This window comes from Pogonomyrmex barbatus, unplaced genomic scaffold, assembly GCF_055798465.1.
Source record: "Pogonomyrmex barbatus isolate J1 unplaced genomic scaffold, ASM5579846v1 scaffold5, whole genome shotgun sequence".
Classification (NCBI taxonomy): domain Eukaryota; kingdom Metazoa; phylum Arthropoda; class Insecta; order Hymenoptera; family Formicidae; genus Pogonomyrmex; species Pogonomyrmex barbatus.
Genome location: NW_028297149.1, coordinates 5,488,631 through 5,511,792, shown reverse-complemented (window position 1 = coordinate 5,511,792; position 23,162 = coordinate 5,488,631). Strand labels below are relative to the sequence as shown.

At 39.5% G+C, this 23,162-nt stretch overlaps 1 protein-coding gene across 5 annotated transcripts in view; it reads left to right on the top strand.

Moving 5' to 3' along the window:
* The window catches only part of LOC148935403 (uncharacterized), a 162,810-nt gene that overhangs the window by 40,498 nt on the left and 99,150 nt on the right, over positions 1-23,162 (top strand). For all 5 annotated transcript variants that reach the window (XR_016140357.1, XR_016140356.1, XR_016140362.1 and 2 more), the window contains exon 2: positions 643-705. Coding sequence is in view for 2 of the 5 variants with exons in the window: in XM_089081536.1 (XP_088937662.1) it covers positions 643-705 (63 nt within the window). In the remaining 3 variants the exon portion in view is untranslated. The remainder of the gene's footprint in view (positions 1-642; positions 706-23,162) is intronic.

Sequence of the window (23,162 nt, the reverse complement as noted above, 5' to 3'; positions counted from 1 at the left end):
TATTAATATATTAAGCTTAATATATTAAGCTTAATATATTAGCTTTGTATAATTTTAATCTGCTTAACATAACACATGATAACACATAATATTTAAATTTTTAATATTTTCTACATTGAATTTTTTTCGAAATGTCTACACACATCTTGTACTCATTGTTTTATCTGAAGCAGTATTCGTGTAAATATTTAAACGTTACTACGCTCACAAGTGCCTCGTAGGAAACTTCATTTAAATTCAATTCAAATGTCTTCCGCTTTCGGGAACTGTATTTGTGAGAATAATTTAATACGAAGCTGTACCAATTTGTTATCGTTAGACTGTCAAAGAAGATACTTTAAAATGAAAATCTGATAAGAAAATATTAATATTAAAATCGTAAATAATAAGACTCAAAATTTAATTTGATCGTTGTTTGTTTGTTTGTTTGTTTGTTTGTTTTTTTTTTTTTTTTTTTTTTTAGATAATGATGTTGCATTTATTAATACTCTCAATAGATTTTGCATTAATTTATTTATAAGCAATATTAAAATGTATAATTATCAAGTAAATAATTTCATTAGATTATTTAATAAAATTTTATGTTAGTTATTATTAAATCAATTAGTGTTATTAATTATTTTATTAATATTTTTGTTGCAGTTTTCGTAAATTAACATCGGAGGCGACCACAACATCAAAAGCAACTGCATTATCATTTAAAAGGTAAGCTTAATAAATTGTACCTTTTTTAGTAGTGCAGTCAAATTACATAGAATTTATTTTTGGCACTTTGGTCGAGCCAAAAGTATGTGCAATATTATATAAAATTTTAATATACGCATATTAAACAAAGCATGAGAAATCAAGGAGATTCTGATAGTTCTTTTCCGCGCTTTTCTACAAATAGTATTATTTTAATCAAGTCAGTCAAGTTTAAACCACGCATCTCCACGTTGAATGACAAAGACAAACAATCGCGCGCGCGCGCGCGCGCGCGCGTATATATCGTCCTCTTATCATCGTTCGAGATCTCTAAAAGACGTCAACTGCGGGTCGCCGCCTCGTTCTCGTGGTCGTCAAACCCTTCGGCGTGCCCGATTACGAGACGAATCGGTGGCCATGCCATCGGCACATCGGTGGCGACATCGTCAAAGCCAGCGATTGCCGACGAACGACGAAATCTCGATTGAAATCTCCTGTAAATTGTCGGGTGTGTGTTGTCGGCGATCGCCCAAACGACGAAATCTCGATTCAAATCTTCTAACTGCCGGCTGTGTTGGGCGACGCGACGACACGGCGATCGCGACACGCGGAGAGATGTTCGTGTTCGCTGCTGATAATCCGGAGGGCCCGGAGAACGGACGCGGATGCTGCGGCGGCCGCACCGTGCGTGTTCAGCGAGACGCGTTATGCGGAATATCGCGGAACATCCGCGTTCACGTCGCCGTTGGCAAGAACGACGAGGTTGTACCTCGACCCCGGTGAGGCGAGAGCTCGCCGATAATTCACCTAGGCTAGGTTGACAGTTCCGCGGCGATACTTCATCGTCAATAATCTGCGGGGCGCATCATCAACGTCCGGGCGACGCACGTCGAACACGTGGGCGGCCCGTCGACGCCGCTTTTTGCCCGCCTCTCTTTCCAGCAAAGACGCGAGCGAGCGATGAATCGCCAATTCGCGTGGGCATTTAATTGGATGATTGGCCGAAACGATACGTCCTCGATAAATTGGCCCGCGAAATGGGGGGAAAAAAAAAAACAAAGGAGGAAACGGGAGTTTTTGCCCTGGCCGTTATGGTCAAAAGTTGTTATTAAAGGCGATGAGGCGTTACGTATTATAAAAATGTGAAAAAAACGTGAAGGACGGGCGTGTGGTACGATCGGTTTGATCAATCTACGGCTTTATTTCTTTCTCCTTGGCCGTTTCAAGCTAATTAATTGGACTTTGGCGTATGATTTTTTTTCCTTTTAATTCATATTAACGACTTAAATTTCTAGACACTCTGGTAAAAATTTGTTACAAATGTTTTTATGATGAACTAAATATTTGGTCTTTCAATATAAAGAGTTAAATGAAATATGTAATATGATTATTATAATTTTATTAGTATACATACCTTTTACAAAAATATTACGAAATAAATATGTTTAAAAGTTATATTTTTGTAATTATCTTTGAAGAAAAGTACGAGCAAACCTGAAATTAAACATTAAATTTATTAAATAGATTTTACAATTTACGCGGGAATAATTTTGGGATCGATAGCGTATGTCATTAATCAATCATTATCGAGGTATGATCCGTAGCCGGAGGCGATAATTGTCAAGCCTGTCGAAACCGCAGTGATCAAAGAAACGTCAACAGCACAGTTCGTTCGCAAACATCGGATACAAAAGAAAATATCGTAGCGTGCGTCACGTGGCAGACTAACGAAATACAAAGCGTACCAAAAGTCAAAGCTTTCGAAAAAAAATTAATAAATAAATAAATACGAGCTATAATTGGTACAAAAGCCACGTGTTGAGACGCCGATAGCGAAATAGAATAAGATTTTATTTTAATGTTTTCTTTTTCACGATTAGTTTTCATTTATCTATCGATGGAGCTCCGTAGGAGCTGTTTTATGATTATTAAGAGACGCCGTTGCGTTAAAATTAATCGTTATTTATAGTCACTTATTTATACGCCATTGAGCCGTTTCGTCTTAAAGCTTATCGATCGTCGGGAGATTAACTATCGGAGCATAAAAAAGGCACTTTCACAGGGTCTAATGAGAGTAATGGAGTCTTGTAGCTCAAGAACGCTTTTCTTCTGGATGGATACGCCCGAAGCGTCGCCTTCGCAAAAGTATTGGAGGACCTCCTCTCTCCGTCGTTACTTTGGCCAAGGAAGAGCGAAAGCGCAATGGAGGATGAAGGATCCAGTTACTTATGTCGTTACTCGAAGTTGAAAAAAAATCCATGTCGCGAAATTGTCTCTTATGGTGTTGAACGTTGAGCATCTGCTTAATTTCCCACCGTTTCTCCCCCGCCCCTCGGCGAAACTTTCTTCGTAAGGACTCTCGCCCTCGCATCCAAAACTCCTTAAACTTCGCTCTACTGTCCGCTCTACTTTAGTTATGCTTCTCGTCTTATTGCAGGTGCACGATTTCGTGTCTTCGCGCAAATGCGCTGCACCTAATTTAAATTAAATATGCCTAATTTAAATTAAATAGAACAATTTTAGAGATAAAATCTCTTCCCCCCCCTCTCTCTCTCTCTCTCTCTCTCTTTCTCTCTCTCTCTCTCCTCATCATCTACAACACACATGTTGTACCGTCTAGTATTTAATATTAACCTGTTGATAAATGTAACTTGTTACATTTTTTGTAACTAAAATTAAATTTTAACACTACATATGTGGTAGCGCTTTCAAGCTTTTATCGCTCTCTCTCTCTCTTTCTCTCTCTCTCTTTGACAATACGTAGAGATTAGCTCAAAACGCGAACATTCATCATCACCGATCGGCCGGCAAACGGGCAGAACAAGGCGAAGAACGAAGTGTGACCGAGTTGAAAAGGTATGGGGAGGCGAGAGGTGCAGAGAAAAGAAATGATTGCTCCTGCCGGCAGGGCGCTTGCGAAATGAACGCGGCGTGACTGCCGCTTTGAAACGGGGATGAATTGTAATTGGACGGAAATGGAATTCGGATAGTTCAGGACCAAATACGCAGAAAGAGACAGATCGCGGAGGAATAAAGAGAGAAGGAGAAGGAGGGAGAGAGGAAGGGAGATAGGAGAGGGCAGAATGGAGCGGAAAGGGTAAGCTGTGTGGTGGATAAGGGTGAGAGATAGGGCGAGAGAGAGAGAGAGAGAGAGAGAGAGAGAGAGAGAGAGAGAGGGGCGAGATAGCAAAGAGAGACAAGGAGAGAGAGAGACGGTCGACGCCAGTGGCCTGTAACTCTATGCCTCTGTGAGCTTCGATCAATAGAGGCGAACAACATTGCACCGAACGCCACCGAACGCTAAAACAGTTTATGCAACCTCCGCGAGCGATTTTCCGAAATTACCTCTTGGGAGGATGCGGCCGGTTTGCTCGAGCGGCTTTTTAGGCCGAGTCGCGTTTGAAATTAAGCCCTCGCCGAAGAAAATTTTCTAGCTTCGTTAATTTTCGCATCGCACGCTGACCGGTGGTGCCCATTGAAGCGGGAGTTCCTTTTGCTTTTATATCAATTACACGAGAGTATAGATATTAATGGTTCGTACTATCCCTTAAAGTTTTTCCCTTTAAGTTTTACCTTCGAAAAAAAAAAAAACCAAGCAACGTAGAATACCGATTGAAAAAAATTTTATTTAGTACATATATTTATTTTTTATGGGAATTATGTTACTCCATTTATAACTCGAGCCTTTTTGAAAAAAAAAAAAAAGAGAATATATTCTCGTGATAATTTGAAATTATTTCTGCATTTCTCAAAGAGAAATCGCGAGATAATTTATTTTTATCTCAAACTATTTGAAACAATTCCGAAGAAACTCCTCGCAGAGTTCTCAAAATTCTAAATATTTTTTGGTAAAATTTTACGCGTATAAAAAAAAAAAAATAGTATCTTGCGCCTCCGTGATTTCCGCAATATCGATCGAGGGTATGTTTGTCGCGCGAGTGTGCCATCGAAAATAATTTTTCCGTCACCTTCCGTCAAGTGAGAGAAAAAGAAGGAGAGAAAGAGTGACAGGGGGAGCAAAAGATAGGTGACGGAGCGTGCGATAAATAAATGCGTGTGGGAGCGAGATGAATTACTAGGGTCGGAATTCGATTGACAGGCGAGCGAAGTTGCACGTGTCTATATGAAATTTAACTGCGGGGTCAGCGATGAATTCGACGTATTTGATTGCACCGTAGAAATGGCGAGGGGCCGCGCGGCTTGACCGTGATTATAAAAATTGTCTGACTGCACTGCGTGGAAGAGTTTCAAAAGTTGTTTAACAACTTCCGCGGAAACGCCGAGAGATATCCACTTAAAACATGTATATTGGACGCGACCAATTTATTATTTATCACTTCACGAAACTTCACAGCTCGCTAAACTATGTTTATCAAATAGGCGGCGAGACCGCCATGTATCGTCGAAATCGAATGCAAATCCGATGAAAATAAAAACGGCTGAAAAAAGTTGCAAAATCCACTTTTACACGCTCAATTATATTGCTTAATCGGTTTTCAGGCGATTACCGGTGTAGATGTATGACTGTTATAAGTATCACGTTGACGGTTAACGGGGGGAAATTAAATTTGATATATCGCATTTATTTAGCGCATACAATTTTGTATATTTATTATATTGTATATTTATGATTGTTTTATTGTTAACTATTTTTTTTTTTTTTTAATTTCGTATATTTATATTTATATGGCATTCGTCTCCTTTCGCGCGAAATGCAAAGGGTCGCGCTATCTTCAGTAATAAGGCAGATCGAATCTAATTCTAACTTTATAATCCGTCCTTAACTCGTGTTTAATCCAGTTTCAAACCTGACTCATTAAGTGAAAATCGCTGCGGGAACTTTCTCAACGCGAGCTCTGTAATCGAACACATCGAAACTTAATGCATTGCCTCTCAGCGCGCTATGTATCCGGCATTCTCAAAAATTTATCGTAAAACTTTCCGTATCTTTCCGAACTACCGCATTTCCTTTTTGGTCCAGTTTCATTGACAAATTCTTCCCCGGGGAAAAGTTAGCTGACTCGGTGCATTAAATTGGTACACTTGCAGACCTGCCGAGATGCAAATTTACAACTGCATTACATCAAACTGTTCTTTATAACATATATAATATATTATGAAAGAGCAATATATAGATCAGATTTTTAGACAATTTTCTTTCGAATATATCGAAACTATTTAAACAAAGAGAAAAAAATTATTATAAACAAAACTAATTTAAATAAAAAGTAAGAAAGGGGGATGAATCAGGTGCGATAAGGAATGCACATAAAATACAAAAAAAAAAAAACAAATTGTTCAATAAGTATAATGTAATGCAAAAAGAAGAAATGTTTCGAGTCCCCTTTTTTCGAGCCCTCTTCAATAATTCATAAACAAGTAACATGAACAAAATCATCATGACTATAAACCAGATAGCAGAATCATTGCTCCAGCAATTATAAATTATATGTTTATATATATATAAAAATTATATGTTTTATATAATTTTATATAAATCTAAATTGCACGGTCCAGATGTATAAAGAGTATGCTGTAAGTCAGGGCCGTAATTAGAGCTGTAATTAGTGACATTAGTGAATTTACGATATTGGATAACACGTCAATTTTAAAGAATATAACAAACACTTCGAGTGTATTATAAAAAAAAAAATTAACTTTTGAGAGATAACAAGGTTAATTCCTCGGAAGCAGAGTGCCGAATCTCTGAAGTGCTACAAAAGTAATGCTAGTGAATACAAAATAAATTCAAATAATTATATCATCAACTACGTGCCATTATTTTTATCAGACTTACAATGCAGCGGCTCTACAATAATTTAATAATCAAATATTTTTGATATCGATTAAATGTTCTCTTTTATTATTCCCCCACAGGAAATATATATTGCAAAAAATATCACCTCAAAAAATTAACTTTTTGCTGTGATTACTGATATAAAAAAAAATGAAAATATATAGATACATAAGAATGAAAATATATTAGTCAGAGAATAATACACGTGAATTCGTCAAGCAATATGATGTAATAATTAACAATTTAGTGCTTCTGTTCGCTCATTAGTATTATCTCAGATTGTGACGTCAAAAGTGAGAATAATAACACAATAAAAATTCTTGCAAGAAATATAAGATAAAAGGGAAGTATTTTTCAATAAAATAAAGGCTTGTAAAATATGCCAATAATTCTTTTTTTTTGTTTTCTCAAGTAATAAATAACTACATATCTGAAAATAATTATGCATAATCAAAGAACGAAATAATCTAAATTCACAGATATAATAACTTAAATTAATAATATATAAAAATAAATATGGATTAATTTCTCCCCGAAATAAAAGACAGATTTCATTTATATTTTCTAAGTCTACTCTATTATTTGCAAATATTGTTATACTGAAAAATATTTTCAAAATATATTTTTGTGAGAATTTTTATTGTGTGTTTTCTCACTTCTGACATCACAATCTGAAATAGTAATGATGAGTAAACAGGAGCTTTAAACAGCCGCCGTAAGAAAAATGTACATTTTATTAGAATTTTACTAGAAACTTGATGAATCATATATCTGGAGATGAATTATGCGTAACCAAAAAATGAAATAAGCCAAATAATTCATAGATATAACTGTCAAATTAATAATGTATATAAACAAATATGACTTAATTTCTTTCGGAAACAAAGATTTCAATATATTTTATAAGTCTACTCTATTAAATGCAAATGTTATTTTAATATTTCTATTTAAATATATTTTACGAAAATTTTTATTATTTGTTTTCCCTCTGACGTCACAATCTGAGATAGGAATAGCGAATGAATAGGAACCTTAAACAGCCGCCGCCGTTAGAAAAATGCAGATTTCATTAAAATTTCCCCAGAAACTTGGTGAAATTCAAGAACTGGCAAAACACTTGCAATTAACTAGTGAAACTAAGAGTTAGAGAAAGAGGGAAAGAGAGAGGGAGAGAGAGAGAAAGAGCGCGGGTCCTCTGATACCACGGAAATAATTTCTCGCGGATGGCAAGTACGACGCCGACACGACACGGCATGTGCGGCAAAGGCGACGCGAAAGGCGGCGAGTACAAAATGGAAAAGTACGAGAAGATAAAGTTCTCCTCTCTCGATTCTTCTCTCGCCTAAGCCCGTCGCGTATACTTGGCGGTAAATAGACGTCGTCGCACATTCGTACATTCTCGCGCGTGTACCATATCGATATCACGGTGAAACTACTCTTCGCTCGCGGAGAAAGAGATCGCGATGGGGACGAAGTTAATCACGCGCCGCGGCGAATCCGATGATCGCGGGGGGGGGGGGAGAGGGGGGAGGGAGGGAGGCGACGTCGTGAGAAAAATGGGAAATGCGGAGGGCGCTCTCTCTCTCTCTCTCTCTCTCTTTCTCTCTCTTCCGGTGTTCGACGTGCCGGAGGAAACGGAGAGGAACACCCGGGAGGAGAAAGGAGGATGAGATATCACGCGGATGGGACGATAAAAGGAAAAAATTGCGAGAAACGATAATTTCGCGGAGGAGCCTCGGGTTGCGCGCGCGCGCGCGCGCAAGCCGAGGATTAATTTAAATATTGACATGACCCTGCCGAGGCGGCCATGCTCGGCGGAGCGTCGCTAAACGCTCGTTCAATTTGCGCGTCGCCCTTCTTCCGCTTCTTCGACCGGCACCGGCATAAATCAACATACGCATACCGTGAAACGGTTTTTAACCGAAATAGCCGCCGTTCTCTCGTCGACAGCCGGTCGGCCGCCCGGCCGCCACTCCTTGAAAACGAGTGATCGACCATGGTAATGACGATCAATGGTGTTTACCTCCGAATAACGCGTGTTTTCCTCGTCGTCGATAGGGAATGGAGTAACATTGAACCGCGAATCTCGCGCGTCTTATATCGACTCGTCGCCTATCCGCAGATGCAAATAACGTGTATTTGTATAATTTACAGGCGTTTAAGTGCGCGAACGCGCTAAAGCCTCCTGCGCGAGTTTAAAGTTTGATATCGCGCGGACTCGTAAATAAATATAAAAAAAATGGCCTCGGCCTTCCCTGGAAAAAAAGCGAGCGCTATATTCGCTATATTGCGCTGTATACTTTTAATCCTTTCGGGATTTTTTTTTGCCATCCTTTCGCCGCTAGCTCGCTTGTTATATTTAGTGCGTTTAGAAGAGAATGCGCGTGCGTCAATTCGAGAATTTCACATAAATTCCGGATATTTCTATGTAAAAATAATCGAGGGGAGGAAAAAAAAATATAAATCTTTTAAAAGTTGACGCGTTGAATTTCGCGGGATTTACAGAAAAAAAAAAAAGAGAGAAAAATGAAATAGAATGAATCTGTTTTGTTGATCTTCCCCACCGCGACGAGGTGAAAACGAAAATCATATTGTCTTATCGAATATACGCGGGACGTAGCTTGATTAGCATGCGAAAGCCCGGCATATCAATTACTATCAGGCACACACAATGGCTCTCTATCCTCGATCAATGTAAATCTCGATTTAGACTAACGATCGCGCGCGGGGCGGACAGGCGCCCTTATAACTGATCGTGCATTCGGCGCTTTAGAAAAATGATTTCAGCCGGTGCCCCGTGATCAAGCATTAATAGTAATGCCTTCGATCGTAGGCGTGACGCGCCGCTGGATCGTATTAAAATAGGTAGTGATTAACGACGTCGTTCGCGAGGGCAAAGTAGAGAGAAGGGGGGAGGAGGGGGGGGGAGGGGGTGGAAGGGGCGAGCGCGCCCGGGAAGGGATGAATGGAAGGTGAAAAGTGCGCGGATATATGGTAACGAGAAGATATGAGACGGAGGGGGGGGGGGACTGCGCGAAGAAAACGACACGGGAGAAGAGAAGCGAGAATTACGTGAGCTACCGAAGAAAACTTTTGTTGGGCGTGCAGTCAACGGCACGTACTATGTGGAATGTCACGTAGTATGTGTGAACTGCCCGTGAGGTGAATAAAAATGTATTTAAGCAGTAAATATTTCAAGAGGATTTGAAAAGAGGATCTTGTTAATTTGTAATAGCTTTTTAATTATGATAGCCTTAAATTGGGATACATGTAATTTATGCTATTAATTTTTACCACGTACAGCGTCCTATACGCTAAATGCGAACAAAAAAAAAGTGGATTTTTGCAAAGAGAAGGCAAGAACGTTAAAGTAAATTAATAGTTTTGTATTTTTTAGTATTGAAAATATCTATAAAATAAACTTTGTACGTTCTTAATAAATATTACGACTTTTATTTACACGCGAATATAAAATGTTTTGAAACATCTTCTGTACGATAAAATACAATATTGATATGTTATAACAGTTTCATTAGGGTATAATTTATGTTATTAATTTTTTCCATCTTTCATATAATATTATGTACACTAAATGCGGATAAAAATGGGTTTCAATTTTTTTGCAAAGAAACGACAAGAATTAGTAGACAAGAATAGTAGACGAAATTAACAATTTTGTACTTTTTAATATTGAAAATTTATAAAATTTTAATTTTTAACAAATTATATATTGTGATTTTTATTTACGCGCGAATACAAAATGTTTTGTAATTTCTGAGCGATGAAATCCAATGTTGGTACATACTTTCATGAGAATTTGCGCAATCACTTGTTCGCCGTTTGCGCGACATTCACCGTCTCGGTAAAGCAGTGGCGCTTCGCAAATATTCTCTTTCGAGTATCCACTTCTAAATATTTTTCCGCGACAAACAGGATCACCCTTGACAAATCGCGCACGCTCCACTGACTCGTTTCGCAGCTTTAATGCACTTGGTATTCAGACATATGAATACATCTGATATTTGTCACAAATGAATACAACCGTTCACCGTTGGTGAACGCGAGGCTGCTTTCAAATTCATTTCTATGATCCCACGATATTGATTTCACGTTTTCATGAAACCTCGACTACCGAATATCATTCTGCGATGAAGATAAAATTGAATCGTTTAATGATATGCTGATTTATAAATTAAACAAAAAAATTGCTTTTGTCGAATTATTATAATCATTAGATTTATTAACAAAAAGCGAAGAATTGAGAGAGAGAGAGAGAGAATAAGGGTGATGTAAAATTTAATGTGCACAAACTATAGAACGCCGGAAGATGGGAAGGCGACGAAAACGGGGCAGGGAAGAAAGAGTGCTGCGAGAAGGGGCGCGAGAGGGTTGACAATTTCAGGGTGTCGTAACGTATGAACGTGCGAGGCCAACCACGAGTTCATTGCGAATTCATTGAGGATTTTCCAAGTGATTTCCCCGGTTATGTCCAAGGGTTATGCTTCAGACGACGAACGTGTGCGCTGTCACGGAGGAACAAAAGTCAAGCACCTTCAATTTAATATATATATCTCTCTCTCTCTTTCTCATTCTCGGGTTTCTCGGTCTCGTTCCACTCCCCCCCCCCTCCCCCTCTCCCCTTCCGTCGCTCGCCAAACTCACACAATTCACTATACATCCGCCATACATGGAATTAAGTGGAGTTCGTAAAGGCGATTTAAGAGCGCGAGGCGAAGGTCAGAACTAATTAAAGTGAGTTAAATAATGTTCCATCGGGCGGGACGGGGCGTAACACGTCGGGGGGGAGGGGGGGAACATGGTTATCAATTAAACTAAAATTTCTTACTTTCGAAAACTCGTTCGCGATAAACGATTCGAGCGTTCGAAAAGTTCTCCAAGTTCTCCCTCGACGTCGAACGAAGAAAATTATCTTGTGATTTGAGTTCATTATTATCATATTGTTAATTGCAGTTGAAGTTAAAACTTTTGAAACGTATCAGCAGAATTGAGGCTGAACGAAAACTAAGATTTGTCATGTTTGTATTAAATTAACTTGTGCATTCTCGCGAATGCAAATTTACACGTAGCCATGAGATTGCGTTGTAATTGTATCTCTTTTCGGCCGTTTGAGCTAATTTAATTAACCAAATTTAAATAAATTAAAATTTAATTTTAAACAGATTTAGTTACATAAATTTAAATAAATTTGATTAATTAACAAACAAACAAACAAACAATTTCACATCTCTTTAATATATAGAAAACCATGATTTTGATTACAAAGCTAAACGTGACTTTCATCCTTTCCAGAAATATGCAAAGTAAGCACATTAATTTTGAATTATTTACCATTGCACTAAAATGGTTTTAATGGACGTACAGCACGTTTCGACGATATTGTTTTGTTCGCTTTTGGGAATATTTGCATTTTGTGTAGACACAAGCATACGAATTGCAATTAACATTAAATTTTATTAGAAAGCTGTTCATAATTATCAATGTATCGGCGTCGACGGACGACAAATATAACGCGTTATTAATTTCTAGGCGTTCTTTCCGCGAGCGTTGGCACTCCTTTTTGAAGCACAATCATCCGAATCTTCGGCCGTTAAAAAAACCGCCGAATTCCTCTTGACGACGGATTAACGTTGATTGGGACGCGTTATTACGATCACTCGGATTCGTAGATTCCGGGGAATTGCGCGTGTAACGATCGACGCGAATCTATATGGTAATACGATGACCGGTTTTGGGCGGGCGGCTACACGGCGGCACTCCAATCCAGAGCCTTCCATAATCCGAAGATCTTTGCTAACGAGACCATCGAGAATCGTAATCCGAAGGCGGGGAGGGGGGGGGGGTTGCCCGGGCTTCGAGATAATATTTCTCTCCCGCGCATCTCCCGGGCCCTTTATGTATTTACACAATTGCGGCCAATGGACGTATCAGATTCGGTAACTAATCTAAACCGCGTTAACTCCCCCTCGCCACTTGGTGAAATTTCGTGTTTGCCCCTCCGTTATGTTAACTGTGCTGCACTTTGTTCTCTCCGCCTTTGGCTCTTTCACACGAAATCGATTTGCATCGAGGTTACGACCTCGAAAACGCTATTCGTTTTAATTTTAATCGTTATTCTTTATCAATATTCTCGATAAAATTAATTATTGCTGAAATTAAAATCATTATATAAAAAATTTTATTTGAATTAAATATATTATATATTATATATATATAAAATTGAAATTTTTTCTAGGAAAATAATTTTTATCCGAGCCATAATTTTAATTTTATTGAGAATAACGATTAATTTCGAGAATATGGATTTGACTACTGAAATGTCCCTTTGAATTCTCAGTTCTCTTTCAATTTTTTCACTATTGCAGATGAGGCTTAGTAATTATGTATTTAATTAATCTATCAAAGGGTACGTTTGTGTAACTGTAATCCATTTTACGTAATGATACCATTACATTAGTAAACAGGCGATCGGCAAAGCTCGCAGGATTACCTACGTTGTAGATACCGTCAAGTATATAGGTATATAGGCAGTCTACCATTTGCTAAATGACGTAATATTAATTTTCGCGTCTCATTAGTGCCCTCGCTCGTTAACAGATGCATTCAATAAGTAGTATAGCGCTATAATTGCTAATTCATCGCGATCATCGATGACCTTCTCAAGGCGTTTAACGGTCGCGGAAAGAAGATCCCACTTGAGAGTCTATTTACTCTCCAGAACACGCAACGCCGTGCCGTACCAATTACAGAGCTATGTGTAGATTTTCATAATTAGATAATGGGGTAATTAAATAGAACGGTGCGTCGACCGAAAAATTCTTCAACACCGCTTCTTCGGAATCGAAATAGACAAACCTCGCGATAAACTGACAAAGGAAACAATAGTCACTATTGTGCACATGTGAAACCGCCATTGGCTGGCTGGCTGGCGACCATATTCTGCATGCACGAGCCGAAGCATGGAGAAAAAGGAGCCATTAACTCGCGTAATTATCCTTGGACGGACGAGGCTAGAGTTACGGGCGGCTAATAGCGGCGTTTCCTGGCACTCCCTCGCGGGACACGGCGAGGAAGAGGCGCGCAAGACGTGAGAGAGACCGAGAGGGTGGAGGAGAGACGCGGACGACAACAAGGACTCTTATTGTCGATACCTCGATGCCAATGCGATCGTCCGTGAAATCGCCGCGCCGCGGGAATAAGTGTCTCAAAATACTCCGGTATTATTCGCCGGGCGTATTACGCGTTTGCCATTGGTCGATCACGTCGCGGAGGAGGCGAAATTGCATATAGCGATTCCGAAACGGGCTCATCACTTCGGACGGACGTTGCGGAGTCTTTGTGGACACGGACAAAGAAGGCGTTCATGATGCATTGAACGCGTTTACGGGAGATTCTATGACGATCGCCGGCGAAAGTAGAACGGAAAGAATGGCGCTACGTAAAGGCGTAGAAAATGTAAATAGGAAAGTAAAGCTTTCAAGACTTTAATTTAATATATCTAGATATCTATATAGGGTGTTCCGTAAATCGAGGCCAATCACTCGGGAAATGAATGGGGACCTAAGAACAAGAAAAAAAGTCGATATGAACAACAGGTTCAAAAGTACGTTGTTTCCAAGTTATCGTCATTTTTATGTTGACACTGCTTTGCCTTCGAATTTTTTTTTTTTTGTTAAAATTAAAGGAATTAAAATAAAAAAAATTGATATGATAAAACCGAAAGTACATTGTTTTCGAGTTGTCGCCATGTTTACATTGAAATTTTAAATTATTTTGCTTTCGTTTGTGCGAATTTTTTGGTCAAAATTGAAAAATACAACTCGTTTAGCATCCTTTGTCACAAAATCAGAACTCCACATACGTTCTGAATAGTGCTAAAGTAGCGACTTTTATTTAACTTTAATTATTTTAGTTATGAAACTCATAAAGACCATCTCTTTCAATTTTGACAAAAAAATTCGAGAAAACAAAGCAATTTGTGATTTCCACATAAAAATGACGATACTCGAAAACAATTGCATTTCCAGATCTATCCGAACTTCTTTTCTCATTTTTAGATTCCCAATAATCCCCCGAGCGATTAACCTTCACTTGCGAAACACCCTGCATATTATTATTAATATAATTTAATCCTAATGTCATAAGCTTGGAGAGCAATCCGCTTGAAATTATTTACTCTATTATATTATTATGCATTAATTTCCGGAAATAGTTATCCACATAAAAATAATTATTCACATTCCCTCTCTCTTCTTTTATCTTTAATTTATGAAAAAACATTTTTTTCGCACGTTTAATATATTTTTACCGTAGAAACCCCGAAGCTCCGACGGCGGAAACGAAGGCAGCTCGCGCAGCTTGTTGGAATTTATGCCCTTTGTCGCAAAAGTTAGCTGGCTAAATTATAGTGTAGGGAACGTCTCGATTGGACGCGCCAAATGAAATGTAGATACATTCGCACGTCACGACGGTACATTATGCATATTGCCCGCGATCTATAGCGGCACTCGGTAACTTGTGCACACTTACGTGCGACTCACGACGGAGTGCCTCTCATTAATATGCCGAGAGAGGAGCAGGTGTATATTTCACGCAGGACGAGGACTGACTATTTGGGACCCCCCCCTGTTTTAACGGCGTTACATCTCCGTTGATGATACCGGCGGAATGTAGGTCTTCTACATTCGTGGACTTCGCGTGGTTTATTTTTTTTTTCTTCCCCTGCGTAATCCTCGACAGCAGTCGTCGTTCGAGAATTTTGCTTGGACCCCGCCGTCTATCGAATTGCCCTACGACCTTTCGCGAGAGCAGCGAGAGAAATGCCGTGGAAAACGCTCGCATAAGCAAATATGCGACTAATTCACGTTTCATTCGCGTCACACTTCTAACTATTTATAATCTAGATTAGTGACGTGAAGCGATTGTCGTCCCTCGTAATAACGTAGGTTTACGCTATCTGCCGTCTGGAGATTACGCGATAAGTTTAGTCTCTCTCTCTCTCTCTCTCTCTCTCTCTCTCTCTCTCTCTCTCTCTCTCTCTCTCTCTCTCTCTCTCTCCACCCCCTCCTCTCCCCTCCTTTCTCGGTGCAGCGGTGTACATTGTCGTCATCGGGCCCAAATGTTGATTCTAATACGGCGATAATACTCGGGAGGGAGAAGGCCAATGGCGCGTGTATATCTTTCGAGAATGTAAGTGTATAACGGACGGTTTCTCGCCCGCGGGATTGTCCACCGTTTGAAGGGCGAGAAGGGCGAGAAGGGGGGGCGAGCTCGTTCGAGAAGTGGCCGGCTCGACACAGACGGGCGGAAATGTATCGACTTGGCGCCTTCCGGCGGTCACGTCTCGACGCACTTTCCTTCCTTTTCCGTCTGGTTTGCGGAACCTATCGAGATAATCGACACCGACAGGATTTCGCCGAATTCGAAACCCGTGATACGGCAAGGAAATGCGACGCGTTCGGTCGAGACAAATTTAACGGCGGCGCGAGCTTAACGGACGCGCGAGGGCGTTAATTATAATCGTGGGCGGTGATGATGATTATATTTCTCGGAGCTTCGAGCTAATAATTTTGCGGAATCTAATGGCGTCGCCCGAAGTAGCGAATGTTATTAAGATAAACATTTGCCTCTGGTTTATGGGGTATAAACTCTATAAATTTTAACAACACACACACACACACATACACACACACACACACACACACACACACACACACAGAATGAAGTAATAAGATAAATTTACATTTGTGTCAAATCTCTTAATATTTTTTACGATCTTAAAAACTTAATTTCATTATTTTTTGCAGATTTTTCTCTGATTAATTGAAAAAAATAGAAAAGTGAACACGTCGAAGCTTCTTACGCAAAAAATTCATTTCGCTAATCAAAGATATTGAAAAGTGCAAAAGAGAAACCAAGATTAAAATTTTATGTTTTAACCGAAGCTTTAATTTTAAGTGAAGTCGAAGTCGATCGACGTTTCTCCTCAATTCGGAGCAAATTTATTACCAGTTTGCCGAACCTTTTTAACATTTGAAGCTTTAGTTTCATCGATACTTTTACACGTATAGATTTCTCTCTAATAACAATTGAAGTGACGGTGCATATCGAGGAATTTCTCGCGCGAACGAAAATTCATCTTTCGAATTAAAATTACCGCAAAATGTGTAAAAGATTGAAATTTCGCAGTGTGAAGAGGTGCGCGTGTTACTTCAATTGGGAGCAAATTTATCATACGTGAATAACGTTCGTCGGAGGTGCAACTCGGCGCGGATGAATGGCACACGATCCCATCGTAGATTCGAGTCGCATAAAATGAATTTAATTGGCTTTGTACGGAAATTTCCATGTAAAATCCTATCGAGATCAGACAGGGGTTGCGGTGTAACGCGCGTGCTGTATGATAAACTTCAATTATTCGGCCGACCTATAATAATAACCGATTTTCGTTTGAAATTTTATGCGCGCGCGAGTTGTGCGGTGGAAACAGCGTGACATTTGCTCTTTTGACAATGCCGATTTGACGTAAAACACTCCGGCCGACGTCTCGCGCCTCGATATGCATCGCTGATAAATTTAATACATGTCAACCGCACGTTCCCGAAAATCAGGTTGATGGTAGATCATGGAATATTTAATCAGACGTATCCCGCCGGTAAATAATTATACGAATGTAAGATCGTGATTTATTAAACCTTCGATCGCGCCTCGTAAGATTGCGATGAAAATTATTTACTTGAAATCGAAGTACGTTATAGAAAAAGAATTGTCCTGGAATAATTTCATTATTCTCATCCACAGTTTATATACAGATCTAAATGAGATGATAAAATTTGCATGTTCCCCCCAGTGTTGAGTGGACAGACATCTTCATTTCCCATTTATATTTTATATTTTTCCGAACGTTCTCGAGCGTCTTTGCGGATAGGATCGAAATTCTTCGTGATTTGACCCAGTTTCTTATTTTTAAATATCATCTCGATTTATTATTTTGTCTTGTCAAAAGTTTGAAATCTCGAACTAAATATGATTAGACGGAAAGAACGATTGTGGAAGTATCTAAAAATTTAGCCAAATACAGATGTCAAATTTTCAAATATTTCAACAAAATACTTCTTTCTATACATTAATAATGCTATTTTTAATACTATATAAATTATTAGCGATTAGTTATAACATGACATAAAATAATTCAGAAAGAATTACTACTAACGTGAGAAAGCTAAGGTGTGTCTTTTTAAAGATCGTAAACGATCTAATCACGCACGAGTAGATACTAAGGGGTTGTTCTGTCCTCTCTATAAATTCTATGAACTATCGTCGCGTCGGTAGCGTCAAACCCGACGCGTCGTATTCCATCCCTGACTAACGATCTCTCATTGGTGAAAGAGAAAGAGGGAGAGAGAAAGAGAAAGAGAGAGAGAGAGAGAGTGAGAGCCTCGTAACGATAGTCGCACGCGACGTGGTATATCCTCACGGTATCGTCCGAGGAGCGGCGGGGGCGAGAGGAGAGATGTAGAACGGCCGAGAGACGCATCACTCTCTCCTCACTCCCCCACTCCCCCCCCACCCCTCACCCTCCCGAGCGCCCAGTGTAATCGAAGACACATGAACGGCAAACGCGGCCGCTCGTATATACGTACACACACGTGCGGTCGGCATGAACGCGCACCTCCGTGAAAGGTGTGGAACGTATATACTAATGGAAGGACCGAGCCCAACCCACGTGGATCACGGATGGGTGCGGCATTCTACTCCGGCTAATGCGTGGGTGTGCCGCGCGCGTAACAGTGCCTTAAGTAATTGTTTATTGCCGTGTCGGGCCGGCCGACCGCCGACTTCGATCCCGGGCTGCTCTTCGTCGAAAATCGCCTCGCGTGGCTCGCCCAGGTATTCGCGAGGAAGGATGCCCCGCGCGACAGTAAATCCTACTTCCGGGTGTAACGTCGCGCGTCGTGTGCCGCGGGTCTCTCATCGGGCGGAATGAGATTTTAAGCCTCATTTTTCCTGATGAGCCCCGGCTCTCCTGCCGGCCGACCTGCCTTTCCGACGCTTCTGCGTGGCGCGCTGTCTCGTTAAATGCCAATAAATATGGATTGGATATAAGGAACGACATAAAATTCTATAAAATTATATATAAGAATTATATATTATATATAGAATTATATATAATAAATTCATAGTGTCATAAGTGTAGAAAACGTTTCCTATAAACGTATGCAATATGTGGACATGTCCGCGACTCATCCCATTTTATTGTACGTATTTATGAATACATATATAATATGTATTCATTATCAATATGTATTTATATGTATCAATATGTATTTATAACTACATTTTTTTTATTACGTTTATAATACATATTTTTATACATTTCATGGATAATATCCGTATTATTTATTGGAAATATTGCTTATTCTACTTTTGATTTTTATTGTTAATTATTGTTAATGAAAAAAAAAATAATTATATATATTAATAAATAAAATATGAAAGATCTATATGAAAAATATATTCGTAGTCAAAAAATGTTTATATAAATATGTATATATCCAAAAGTTTGTTGACTAGTGCGTTGTCTTTTAACTGCGAGAAAAAGTGTCATCTAGTGGATTAGTCTCAATATACACAGATTGGTATAAAAAAACATATAAAAACTCATATATATATATATATATATATATATATATTATATAATGTAAAAATAAAGTACGTGTCCACCGATTATAGACTTTCATTTAAAATATTTTGAAACATACATATGTATAAGTTTTTACATGTTTTATAGATTTTTACATGTTTCTTATATCAATTCCTCATTAATATAAGAAATCTCATTAGTATTTATTGTAATGTTTATAAATAAGTTTAAAATATATAAATAAATACGTATGTAAAACATACGCGACATGTCTATCGCTTACGTACATTTATTTAATATTCTTCTCATAATACTTTTGGCGTCTAATATGGGACTTATATGAATCTATATTTATTGGATGTCATATTATATTTATCCTAGGAAATGTTTGAAAAAGGTTTATTTTTAAACTGTGATAATTTTTAAATTCTATCGTATATTTCTTATATCTCTATCCAACTCTAAACCACTAATACGTATACCACATTTGCATCAACGAATGTTTGGAATTAATTAAATATCTATTTAATTAAATATCTAATTAAATATCTATTTTGCCAGTGCCACCACCTTTGGAGATCTTAAAAACAAAATGTATCCTTGTATTCCAAATGAAAATACAACGGACAAATAATCTCATAGCTTTTCCCTTATCAAGCGACGCGTGTACATTTTTTATCGCGCTGAGGCGTAAAATAATACGTTTAATGTCCAAATTAATATCCAATTAACTTTTCACGGGGGACGTCTCGACGATCCCGGTTAGGTCCAGCCACTTCCATTAAATTTCAAAGGATCTAAAATTCCAGAAAGTATCAGATCTCGCGCCTGCGAGCTTTCGAATGAGGGCCCGGCGGCCGTAAGCCCCGCGAAACGCTCTTTTGGATCGTCGCGCCGTTGTTATCTAACGTTTAAAAGTTACGAGCTGCTTTAATTGCGGATTACGCACTCGGCGTTTATGCGGCAAAGTTGTAAACGCCGTCGCGCACACACGTGCGCGGCGTTTAAAATAAATTTTAAACGCGCTAATGTCACGTCACCTCGCGTACGTACGCGACAAATAACGCATACATCTGCATTCGAGATAAGCGGCTTTTAACAAGCGCCCGCAAGGAAGCAAAACCGCGTTTGCGAAAACGCCCGCGACTCGTTATCGGTCGCTTATAAATTATCGCAGTTTTTAATTAGAGCCCCCCCAGACGTAAAGTTAATTAGCAAATGGAGGAAGGTTTTTTTTTCAAGTTGAAAAAGATGATTCTTGACGTTGTCGGCACTCGCGCGATCACGCCGCATATTATAGCGTCGTTATAAAATTGCGTCATATATAAATATAGTGGCAATTAAATTGAGTGAATTGAGTAAATTGGGGGGGGGGGAGATGGGGAAGGAATTTATAATTCAACGTTGTTAGACATCTTGTATCGTAATTGTTTTTTAAACTACACTCTTTTTATATTTAATGCTTCAACAGTGTCGAATCTTTTCTTTAAAAGGACGCGACTGTTATTGTCCCCGGAGGCTATTATTCCAGGTTCAAACCACCATTTTGCGCTAATATCCGATCGCGTCACGGTTGATTAACTTTTCATCCCGACTGTTCTTTCTTTCTTTCGGTGCCCCTTTTCAGAGGTTACAATTCGGGAAGGAGGGTGATAAATAATTCAAGTTACAATTGAAATTAATCGGGGTTATGAACGATCGCAACGCGGCGAAGCCTCGATGTTGGCTTCCGCCGCGACACTTTTAACCGCTAATGGGACTAATGGGCTAATATTTATTAACGAGGTGCTTTCGAGCGCAGGCTCGGGAATCAAATAGACCGGTGTAATTTCCTAATGCGGCAGCGCGGAATATCGCCGAGCGCACGAACCCCGGGCGCGCTCTTTCTAATCAGCGCGATATCATTTAAAAGCTATCGCGCCCCCTGCTTTAATTGCAGGATTGCGAACTTGCCTTGTTTGCGAGCGCGCGGCAAGTTCAAGACGGTATTTCGGGGTATGTATCGCAGCCCGCTACTCCGACGGTACTAATGACGGTAATTATCTATGAGTCGTCGTGTTCTATGGTGCCGCGCCAACGGCATACACACGACGCAATCATTCGCTTGATGTAACCGCCGGCCCTACCTCTCCCCCCCCCCTCCTCCCTCCTCCGACTCGGAGGGTGGCGTCGTGTTGGCCGAGAGGGTGTTCCCGCGGCGTCGTCGAGAGAAGTCAATTTTCATTTAAGTTTAGGGTGCGCCGGCACGCTATCGTTTCTGCGGAATGATATCGCTGTGAGCTAAGGTCGCCAGCGCGACGTTTTCGTTCGCCCATCATCTAGAAGTCGGTCGGTATAAAGCGGAAAATATTATCCATTACCCATCTGAATGATTACACAAGATTCATTGGAAGTCTCATTGGAAAGAACGAATTTTTTTTTTTTTTTGCTACAAATATCTCGCGTAAATTTGGATTTAGATTTAGACACTGGGATATTTATTACTCCAAATGACATTCGCAAGTCTACACAGAAAAAAAAAATTGATTTTAAAGATCAAGACATTTTATATTTTCATGTATAAGCAAGAATATTTTAATCTTCTTGAAAATTTTAGTCTTGATTTGGTTGAATTTGTATTCGCAAGTATTACTTTCGCTCAAGACTAAACATTTTCTATATGAAGATTATAATATTCTAATATGTAATCTTAATTTAAGACTTAATTTTTTTTCTGTGTGTTTTTTTCGAATGTAATTTTATTTTTTACAAGTGAATATTTTACAAATTACTATTTTTTTAAATATTTTTCTACGCATTCCACGCCGAATTCCTCGATGCCTGGCGTTTCGATGGAAAAAAAAAAATGTGTTGAAGTTAATTTTTTTTAGTTAATATTTTTTAAATGAATTATTTTATAATGAAATGTTAGTCACTACCCCATTGTGGGAAGCCTGTGACAATTTGAAAAATGGGAACATAGGATTAAACAACAAACCATCGTTAATATTCTATCTTTTTAATTCTTAAATGCGTCACATCTCTTTCACTCTTCATGTTACTCTGAAATTCGTTTTTTAATTAGATTAATCTTTAAACTTCTCGTATTTAACGGTATTTTAGAGAGAGAGAGAGAGAGAGAGAGAGAGAGAGAGAGAGAGAGAGAGAGATGAAAAATGCGTTAGGAAAGTTACTTTGCGTTTGTGTACTCGGCAAAAAGAACTCGGTCGCGTACAGTGTCATTTATCAAATTGACGAGAGTTTTATAGCCGCGAAGATAGAGAGCGATGCACGCGGAACGCTCCTCTTCGTACCACTTGATTCTCGTCTCCGGCATTCTTTCGGATTTACCATCGGCAAATGTGCAGATCGCGTGCTGCATCTGTCACACACGCGTACAGCGTCGTGACGCCGACGACGCGACGCTTATTTACCCTCGCTGTCTCATTTGAGCCGCATTTTATTATGCCGCGCATATCACCGCGAGCGCGCGCGCGCGCGCGAGCGTATTAATTCCCAAATCGGACGTTGCAGTCGACAAATAACCTAATTAATCGAGCGAATTTAATTAACCCGCCCGCACACCGATCTCCGCCCAGAGGTAAAAGTTATGAGTCTCACTCACGCAAGTTGGCATGCTTCATCTTTGTCTCTTCCTCCCTATCCCTCCTCCCCTCTCTCTTTCTCTCGTTTTACCCTCTTTCTCTTCCACCAATCCTCGTTCATCTCCAATTCGTTTCATCCTCAGCTATCGAGCCGTGCCCAGTCGGCTGTAACGAAAATTGACTTTCTCGCGAGAACGAGAGGGAGAGGGAGAGAGAGAGAGAGAGAGAGAGAGAGAGAGAAAGTGAGCAGGATAGAGATAGAGTATATCGCTGTCGAGACCCAGTTTCGACTTCTCGGTTTCGGCCGACGCGCGCCGTATATCGTGTACCGTTTTATCCGCTTTTTCCCCCCTCCCCTCCCCCGCTCCTTTCCGTGCCTTTCCGAGGCCGCTTCCGCGAGCCCCATCAAATTTTCCGCGCGATTGATAAAAAAGAA